Below are 10,456 nucleotides of genomic sequence, written 5' to 3'. Positions count from 1 at the left end.
TCAGCAAACTTGCTGAGGGTGAGCTCAATCCCACCATCCATGTTTCCCACAAAGACTATAAACGCCACTAGTCCCAACACTGACCCCTGAGGAACGCCACTCGTCACCAGTCTCCACTTGGACATTGAGCCATTGACCACAACTCTGAGTGTGACCATCCTATCAATTCCTTGTCCACCTTTAAAGACAAGAATGTCATGTGGGACAGTGTCTAATGCTTTGCACAAGTACAGTAGATGACGTCTGTTGCTCTTCCCTTATCCACCAATGCTGTAGCCCCATTGTGGAAGGCCACTAAATATGTCAGGCAAGATTTTCATTTGATGAAGCCATGTTGGCTGTCACCAATCACCTCCTTATTTTCTGCTTCATCAGAATCTCCAGGAGGATCTGCGCCATGATCTTGCCAGGCATAGAGGTGAAACTGACTGGCCTGTAGTTCCAAGGCCTTCCTTTTTTCCATTCTTAAAAGATGGGGGTTATATTTCCCCTTTTCCAGTTACTGGGAACTTCACCAGACTTCTCAAATATGACGGACAGTGGCCTAGCAACTATGTCTGACAGTTCCCTGAGGGCCCACAGATGTATCTCATCAGGTCCCATGGACTTGTGCACCTTCAGGTTCCTTAGATGCTCTCACACCTGATCTTCTCCTACAGTGGGCGGTTCTTCCTTCTCCCAGTCTCTGCCTTTGCCTTCTGTGATTTGGGCGGTGTGGCTCAGGTCCTTTCCAGTAAAGACTGAGGCAAAAGAGTCATTGAGTACCTCAGCCTTCTCCATATCCTGGGTAACCAGGTCTCCTGCTTCCTTCTTGAGAGGGCCCACATTTTCCCTAGTCTTCCCTTCAGCATACCTATAGAAGCTTTTCTTGTTGCCCTTGATGTCTCTGACCACATTTAATTCTATCAAGGCTTTAGCTTTCCTAACCTGATCCCTGTCTGCTTGGACAATTTCTCTGTATTCCTCCCAGGCCACCCCCAATCTTGCTTCCACCCTCATGATCATCTGAGATCCCATGCAAGGATTAAGTGGTTAAAAAAAAGAAAAAAAATTTACTAAAAGCATTAGTAAACTTACAAGCAGAGTTCAAAACACTTGCTCTCACAAGTTAGTTTAAAAAGTTGTTACTAAAAACACTAGCTTGTGGGTATTCAGGCTACATACAGACTGTAAGCAAGTGATACTAGTGCATCTAGGGCATTATTAAAGTCACAGGATTTTTTTTTTGTTGGTTTTTTTTTATTTTTTTGTAAGCCTCTATAAAGTAGATAAAATCCCTCCCCTCACCCCAATTAGTGAAAGTAGCATCTTTGAAAGTAGCTACTAACAATGCTAATTCCCGACGCAATCCCTCTGCAGTGATTAAAGCTCATTTCAGTAGTTTCAATGTATTTCCCAGTTACTTAGTTCAATAAAAATTCAGCAATGGAAAATAGCAACAACAAAAAAAGAAGCATACTACTGCAAACATGTTACTGCATTATTTCACAAACTGTCTCCCAGGCAAGCTCTTTTAGGGGGTGCTCCCTCAACAAGTCAGGTGCCAGCCAGAGTTTATTCCATCACTTTTCAACAGAAGCCCAGGTCCTTTAAAATAAGGAAAAAATAAATAACATAAAACATGCCAACGAGGAAGTCCAGGAACCCTGAAGAGAAGAGAATTTTCTTAGATGTTATCACTGGCAATAATCTACAATTAGCCTACCATAGTCCTGAATGGAAGTTTTAAAAACAAATAGTTATTATTCTTCTTCCCACAGCCTACTGCTCTACCTTCCCTTCTAAAGCCTACCAATTCTGAAACTTTGAATTATCTTAATGCTTTTTCAAATTTCAGTCCCATTAACAGAGTCAGAATTAGGCCTTATGTCTACAAATCAGGAGAGCTCCTCCCAAAATTCCACTATCTGCAAATTTATTATAAACTCCACATGACAACTGGGTTATGTTACTCCCAGTGTTCAGCTCCAGTGCCAATCTGAGCAGAAAAATCGTAACATTTGGATCCAATGCAAAATGCAAAAGACCGTCAAATACAAGACATGCTCAAGATTGCATACCACAAGAAGCAACATAATCCAGCGTAATACTAAAAACTCTCATATATGGAAAGAAAAACTGTGTTAAAGATGGTAAAGCTGTTGCAGATATTTGACTGTCTTTTGTAACTTGAATTAGCTTTCCATAATTGCTGAACATTTCCAGCACACAAGACCAACAGACTTTGAATTCATGTAAACAGTACTTCTGAACTTTCCATGAACCTGCTGATGTACAAGTTATGACAATTCAAGATCCTAAGGAAGGCCTAGCATTCATAACAATATTGTTTTGTTTTCTTAGTTAATATTTTTAACAGAATCTTCTCCGAATGAATGCTGAAATAACATTCCACGTAAGCACCTGACTTAAATCTGAAAGAAAAGAAAGCAGTTCACCAAAACAAAGCAAGCCTGTCAACTGCTTTGATACAGCTAAGTTGAATTCTCACTTGAATTGTTTGCTTAAAGGGAAGTAGTAATGCTTAGAAACAATTGCTCCAGACCAGAAAAAAAAAAAAAAAATGAAGTCTTCTGCCTGCTAGAGCTGAAGAAAACCATGCTGTAGTTGTTACCAGTAACTAGTCCGTGGTTCTTTCTAGAGGCCAAATGCTCAATTGGCATCTCCTTAAAAAAAAAGTTGGTAACAACTCTATCAGCTCTGTAGCTTTGAGCTATCAGAACACCTTTCCTGAATACAAACATGCCTGTTTCCAAGCTACAGGACAAAGACCTGAATTCCAGTCAGGCAAGAATACAGTTTAATTTTGGACAATGTCTCCTATATTGAATCATTTACAAAATAGATTTGTTACTTTAAAGCATCCAGAAGTCCCTTCAGTAAATAAGAAAACTATTAAAGTAAGCTGCTCATTTAAGTTAAACTTTTAAGCATCATACTTAGGCAAAACAAACACAAGAAACATGCTTTACAAGGAGTTACTTCTAACTTGGCACCTCACACTTCTACCTAACAGTTGAGCACTGGTAGCTACAAGCAGACATAGACATGTAAATCTAGACCACTGCAGAAACAATACTAACCAGACCTCAGCTAAAACCTGTTTTTACCTAACTGGATGTTAAATGTGTATACACAAAGCATCCAGTAGGAACTTCAGACTTTACAGCAACAGTCTGTTTCATTTTCAAGCAAGAGAAACTTTTTTGTTTAAAAAGTGTATCAGTGCCAAGCCAAAGATTCCGTAACATATGAAAGTCTGACAAACGCTGCATAGTTATAATAAGGATTGCATTATAAAACACTAAACTCAGAACACAACTGTCAATTTTCTTTATGTACCATATTTTACTATAGGGTTCAAGTGCACAGATTAAAAATCAGTTACTTTTGTACCAACAAAATTTTCCTTGACTATAACATATCCTAAATGATGTAGCCTACTTCAGCAAAACAGGTTTTTACAACTTCTGTGTAGCAACTAGCAAAAGACAGCTTAGGAGTTGGATGCAAGGAGTGCAGCCAAAAAAGGAGTCCTTGGTGTTCCCAACAGGCTTTCAAGAAGGTCTTGTCTTCCTCAGTGATGAAAGCATTGCCAACGCAAACAATCCACTGCCTTCTCAAAACCAAACAGGTAGGGAGATTTGGGGAAGGACAAAGTAATGATGAAGATAAATTCTTATGCTTTTATCATCAAAAGAGAATTTACCAAGACTTTTAAGACTTAAATGCATTAAGTGATTAAAATACTAAGCATGCCCTTCTGCCAGCTTCACATAACCTCAGTTAGTCACTAGGGTGTGGGTTTTTTTTTTTCCCCCCTTTCTCCAAACAATGGACAGTAATTGGCCACCATACTAGCATTTGTAGAGTGCTTATTTTGACACTGGAAACAGACTGTTTAAAACAAAGTTAAGCATGAGTGCACATCTGAAAAAAATTGAGCTAAACCAGTCACCCAAATTGACAGAGAAGCCCCTCTACTGGCTACTGTTTAAACTGCCTATTTCAGCAAGCATTACCCACTGTAAACCTGCTGCCCAGAACCGCCCCTCCTTTGCAGGCTGGGGCACAATCCGTCGAAGCATTAAATATTAAATGAGAAAATCAAGCACTTACGCATTTAGTCTGGAATCAAGGGCAACTTGAATAAAATACCAAAAAAAAAGACACTTGCATTCTAGCTTGAAGACCTGGACAAAAACAGTTCTTTTCCATAAAGTAATTTATAGCAATGCACAGTTATGCCATAACTGAACTCCTGACTTTTTCCACTTGATGAATGCAGGAAAGAATCTTTCACATACAAGAACACACTTACACTGCTTCCTCTGCATTGAGAGCTCAGGGGAAAAACATAGAATTCTTTATCCATTAAAATAGTATGGGTTTTAAGTAGTGTAAAACTTAATTATTCCTTAGTTTTATTTCTAAATACTTCAAATAATGCAAGAGACCCTACTAATCCAATAACTTAAAAATAAATTTATTTTCAATTAAAGCAGTGCAGTTCATTGTTATTAGCTAAAAAGACTACTGAGCTAGAAAGTTGTTGTTCCTAGTCCCTGGAATTACATTACATCCAGCAACCACAAATAAAAAAACAAAAGCAGTAACACAGGAATGGCCACATGCATTATCATCACAGTGGCCTCCTGATGCCACCTCACTGCCTTTTGTTCTGGGCCATATAAATACGGGGACCCCAACAGCTAGCCCACAATTCTCTGAGCTTTGAGGCCCTCAGATTCCAAGGAAGATTGGAACAAAGAAGTCCCACAGCAGTAAGGCAAGTGGCTGTCCACTTTTGCATGGGAAGGCAGAAGACACAGAGTAGGGGCACCATCAGCCACATGGTTAGCAATGGCCATCATTCACGTGGCTGATGGTGCAGAGCCCATGGAGGTGGCTCACCCAGAGGTCAAGAAGAACAGATGGAAGTAGATCCACCTCCAGCATGGCTCCTCTGGCACCAATACACTGTGCCAGGGCTCCCCTCCATGACACCATCAACACAGCACTGCAGGAGCAGCCGGCCAGCACCCTACCATTAGACCTGCCTCTGCACCTGGCTATCCTGCAGGATCACCCACTCTGTCTCCCAGCATTAACAATTATTTTGTTGCCTGCCACAGGTGGTGTGAGCCCTTCTCTTTCCCATCCCCTACCCCTTTCCCCACCCCTCCTGAAGGGGTGCCATCTCCTCTGCCCTGAGCCCCAAGAAATGGCAATGAGACGACCTGGTTTCCACCAGGCTGCTGCACTGGGGCAACAGGAGTCATCCCTCAGAGGGCCACTGAGGTCCCTGGGGCCTGGAAGTGGGGCTTCTTCAGTCTGAGGAAGAGAAGGCTACCCAGTGGGTGGCTGAAGATTAAGCCAGACCCTCTGCAGTGGTGCACCAAGAATAGCAACAGATCAAGGAAAGAAGTTGAGAAACGGCTGTTCCTTTAGAGAAGCAGAAGGCTGCAGTACTGCCAGGAAGAAGTGCTGGCCTGCAGCATTAAGGTCCCTTCTAGCCGCTTCATTAGGAGCTCTTTTCAAGGTTGGGCAATAAACAATTTAAAAAACCCAACAATAAAACAAGAAAAATAAGAGTAAAAATGCTTTCCTCCTTCCTTACTTGATACTTTGGCAACTGCATCTGAACCCCATGTATCCTCCTGGTCTCCCTAGTCCAGGAAAGACAGCGATGCACGGGGTGTGGGCACAGCCAAGTGCCTCTGAGATGGTGAGAGGCCTGGGCACACGGTACAGAAGGACAGGTTCAAAGAACTGCCTCTGGTCACGAGGGTGGTGGTGAGACACTGGAGCAGGATGCCAGAGCAGCTGTGGATGCCCCATCCCTGAAAATATTCAAGGTTAGGCTGGCTAGGGCTTTGAGCAACCTGATCTAGTAGTGGAAGACAGCCTCACCTCTGTGCCTGGGAAGATCATCGAACAGATCCTCCTAGAAGCTACGTTAAACCACATGGAGGACAGGGGGGTGATTTGAGACAGCCAGCATGGCTTCACAAGGGCAAGTCTTACCTGATCAACCTAATGGCCTTCTGTGATGGAGTGACTACATCAACAGACAAGGGAAAATCTACTGAGTCATCTATCGGGACTTCTGTAAGGTCTTCAACACTCGCTCACAACATCCTTCTCTCTAAATTGGAGAGACATGGATTTGATGGACGGGCTATTCAGCGGGTAGGGAATGGTTGGCTCGTTGCACCCAGTGGTCAACAGCTCAACATCCACATGGAGACCAGTGATAAGTGGTGTCCCTCAGGGGCCAGGGATCAGTACCACTTAATATCTTAATCAATAACCGTTGGATTCAGTGCAGCCTCAGCAAATTTGCAACAACTCCAATCTGAATAGTGGAGTTGACACACCTGAGAGATGGGATGCCATTCAGAGCGACCTGGACAAGCTCAAGAAGAGGACCCATGTGATCCTCACAAGGCTGAACAAGGCCAGGTGCACGGTCCTGCACATGGGTCGGGGCAATCCCAAGCACAAGCACAGGCTGGGAGAAGAATGGACTGAGACCAGCCCTGAGGAGAAGGACTTAGTGGTGTTGGTTGATGAGAAGCTTAACATGAGCTGGCAGTGGGCACACACAGCCCAGAAACCAACCATGTCCTGGGTTGCATCAAAAGAAGCAGAACCAGCAGGCTGAGGGAGGTGATTCTCCCGCTCTACTCCACTCTCATGAGACCCCACCCAAAGTACTTTGTCTAGCTCTGGGGCCCCCAACACAAGAAGGACATAGACCTGGTGGAGTGGGTCCAGATGAGGGCCAGGAAGATGGCCAGAGGGCTGGAGCACCTCCCACACAAGGAAAGGCTGAGAGAGCTGAGGCTGTTCAGCCTGGAGAAGATAAGGCTCTGGGGAGACCTTATAGAAGCCTTTTAATTCCTAAAAGAGGGCTTATGAGACAGATGGGGACAGGCTTTTTAACAGGGCCTGAAGTGATACGATAAGAGGTAGCAGTTTAGGCTGAAAAAGGGTAGAGTCAGAGTAGGTAAGACTTTTTTTTTTTACAATGAGGGTGGTGAAACACTAGAGTGGGATGCCCATAGAGGCAGCAGATGTCCCACCTCTGCAAACATTCAAGGTCAGGTTGGATGAGGCTTTGAGTAACCTGATTTAGTTGAAGATGTCCTTGCTCAATTGCAGCAGGGCTGGACTAGATAACCTCTGAAGGTCCCTTCCAACCCAAATGATTCTGTGATTCTATAATCGTCTTAGTAAGACCTTACCATCATTAAATTGTAAGATTCAGTAATTGTGGGGCAGCATTCCTTGTACATAAGCCAGAAACATTTCAATGTTTTGAACTATTTGCAGGTAAAGTTTCACTTACATACCAAAAACCACAACATCGCAGCCTCTTTCATCAAGAATTCCTATGTAACCAAACAATGTTTCCGAATACAAGAGAAAAACTTCAGCATGTTCACTGACTATTGTACAATTTAAGCTTGTACTACAGATAGAATTCTTTCCAGCCACTGTACTCATTTACGGCACATATGCCCCTCAGCTAACTACTACACTTTCAGAGGGTAATGGTATACTCTTGAGTAAAACGGAGGCAAAAGACACCATGTGGCAGTCCTTTCTTGACTGGGAGAGAAACACATCAGAGAACTATATGAAGACAACAGTTTTAATAACATCCTCTTTAACAGCTGCTGCCTCTTCCTCCTCCTGAGGAGGAGGCAAATTATTTAATAAGTAGGGACTTTCTCTTGCCTATCGTACAAGGAAAGAGGGAGCCTGCTATGGTTGCCAAGCAGTTAAGAATTGTGATAGAAGTGAAATCACTTTCACCCTTACTTATCACACTAGCCTCCCTTATTTATGCACACCAGCTTCAATTTTATCTAGATCAGAACTTTTTTTTTACAATATTTATAAATAATGTATCTATCACATGTATATATACCCCTATTATGACCAAAGGCCCCAAAAATCAATTGCTTTGACATGCTGAAGTACATAAACAAGTCCAAACTAGTTAATGTTTACTCAAAGACATCAGTCCCTCAAAATTCAAGTCATAGCTGTCCAGCAAAAGTACAAAAATCAGCCAAAATCTATAGTTTGCAATGAAGGTACAAGAGCAATTTTATACCAAGCAAGAAGTGTATTCTTTTCAATTCCTACACTACCTCAAACCACAGGTTAATAAGTGTTAATTAATATAGATCTTAATTACCTGCAATAACTACAAGTTAGACACTCATCTCCCCTGACCAAGTAGAAAAGATGGAATCTTTTTCTAGTAACTCCACTTCAACAGCCAAACATTTACACATCTAAAATACTGGTCACAGAATTTAGTTACGATTCTTCATATTTAAAATTTTTCTAATTATCTTCAAAATGAGAAAAGCAGATGGTTCCATAATATAACAAAAAGCAAGCTAAACAATGCATAGCTACCCAAAAGACAATTTTTACACTGAAGCATGCAGTTTAGTACCAAAATTAAATTGCAGAAGACAGTATTACCATACTTCAATACAATAACCTATAGTGCTAAACATCATTCATACCTAATATCTGTCAGTTCATGAATACATTTGCTTTGAAACTCTTCCAAAGAATTGGAGGATGGGCAGCAGATACACCTCCTGGCACAAAACCAAAACACTTTAAAATATGTTTCCTGTAAAACAAATAAAATAACCACAACAGTGCGTCTAGATGACCCTCGATTCTCATTGTGAGACCAAAGCAGGGTGCAGAAAGAAGACAGTGCAACTGCAGAGTGGGTTAAAAGATAGAAACAGACAGCTAGAAAACAGTCATTAAAAAAGCCGCAAGGAAAGGGAAGGAATGGCCACAAAGTCTGAACTGCAGAACGAAGAGCAGCTTAGAAGGCGGTACATGTGAACCTACAGAAATCAGGAAAATAAGCCTTCAGTGAACATCAGGGACATGAAAAACTGCTTTAAGCATTCAGGAACCACTTAAGATAAGGCTTTATAGATGCAGAAGCTAAATCTACTGCTGTAGGTGAAGTTTAATAGTTTCTTACCTGTTAAGCACAAAAGTTTTTTAAAAATTAAAAAACCAGAATGATTTGTATTCTCTCAGGCTCCTTGCCCATTACAGGGTATCCTGACAACACCAAAAAAATCTTTCAATCTACAGTATTAGGAGATTAGCAGGACTGAATTAGGTTTGAATTAGATGAAGCAGATTTCTTCCTACAACGACAAAAAAAACATTTTATAATTTAATATTGTTAACAGGTTCTATTCAATAACTCAACAAGTGCATGAATACATGCAGGGAATCAGACCTGAACTGAAGAAGGAAACAACTTGCTAGGCAGGCAAGCGTCAGTTCAGTGTAGCATACTCTGAGAACAAATTCAAAAGCAGCTTCTCATCTGAAAGTCATTTATTTTTAAACCAACTTTAGACATCCCCCTTTACTTCTGGGACACAAAGGAAAAAGCTTCATTGCCCTATTGAAAACAAAAACCTGCCTTTATAATCTGCACTTGACTGTAGAATCGAACATGAATCCAGACTTTTCTTTCTTTATAGACTGTTTAGCAATTTCACAGGAAGTAACATCTCCAGATCACGATGATCTGAAACACCCACTACTAGAGTGTTTTGCAGCAGTCTTTTCTATCCTCATAACTATTCTCATTAAGACCTAATTTATCCACACACCTGCACAGAAATAAACATACAAGCATTAACAATGTCAGTTATTTTGGCACAAGTCTGTGTGACCAATTCACAGCCAGTTTCAATCTGGAATCAGTTTAACTTAGAAAAAACCAACAGTCCACATACAGACTTAAAGTAACCAGCTGTTTTAAGACAGCATGTGGTCACCTAAAGTTCATCACTGAGACTTACCTTCCTATGCTTTGGGCAATACCAAATAGACAAGAAAAAGCATCCTAACAATTGATGCTTCTGATGTAGCTGTTTCTGGCAGTCTTAAGACACATTTCTAACACAAAAATTCACCTTCCTTTCCACCAGTTACACAGGGCTTTGATTTGGCTTTTTAACACAGGTTTTAAGCAAGACAAGACTTACTTCTTTTGGGGACATGCGTAATATTGTTCATGGAAAAAGTATAAGCACTAGCAAGTAAGGAGCATAGGAAATAGAGTAGCATAAGCTCTCCTATCACTTTGTCATAAATATATCTTCAGCTGAAAAAACACCAAACTATGCACCTCAAAAGCATCTCAAGTATTTTGCCAAAGAGAGGAATGATTTAACTTTACATTCCATGTTAACAGGTCTTTAAAGACAAGAAGCTGTATCTTCAAAGCTGTTTCTTCACCTTTGCAGATGATTCAATAGATAGCTTCTGTCAACCTAAAGATATAACTCCAAATAAATTCCTCTTGAACTAAAAGAAACTTGTGTTCTAGTTAATAAGTGTTTTTTCTTAGCTTTGTTAGGGCTAGGAAGTTTTGTGG

General features: G+C 41.1%; 1 protein-coding gene across 1 annotated transcript in view; it reads right to left on the bottom strand.

Moving 5' to 3' along the window:
- Positions 1 to 9,209, bottom strand: part of PPP6R3 (protein phosphatase 6, regulatory subunit 3) — a gene marked incomplete at its 3' end in the record, with an annotated part of 47,946 nt that extends 38,737 nt beyond the window's left edge. Inside the window, exons 1-2 of the mRNA XM_010087291.1 lie at positions 9,038 to 9,209; positions 1,460 to 1,587 (exon numbers count right to left, since the gene is read on the bottom strand). Of these exons, the coding sequence (XP_010085593.1) occupies positions 1,460 to 1,471 (12 nt within the window). The remainder of the gene's footprint in view (positions 1 to 1,459; positions 1,588 to 9,037) is intronic.
- Positions 9,210 to 10,456: the final 1,247 nt, after the last annotated feature.

The sequence above is a fragment of the Pterocles gutturalis genome, unplaced genomic scaffold (genome assembly GCF_000699245.1).
Source record: "Pterocles gutturalis isolate BGI_N339 unplaced genomic scaffold, ASM69924v1 scaffold3451, whole genome shotgun sequence".
NCBI lineage: Eukaryota > Metazoa > Chordata > Aves > Pterocliformes > Pteroclidae > Pterocles > Pterocles gutturalis.
The sequence above is the reverse complement of the archived record's forward strand: the minus strand, read 5'-3'. Positions and strand labels throughout refer to the sequence as shown.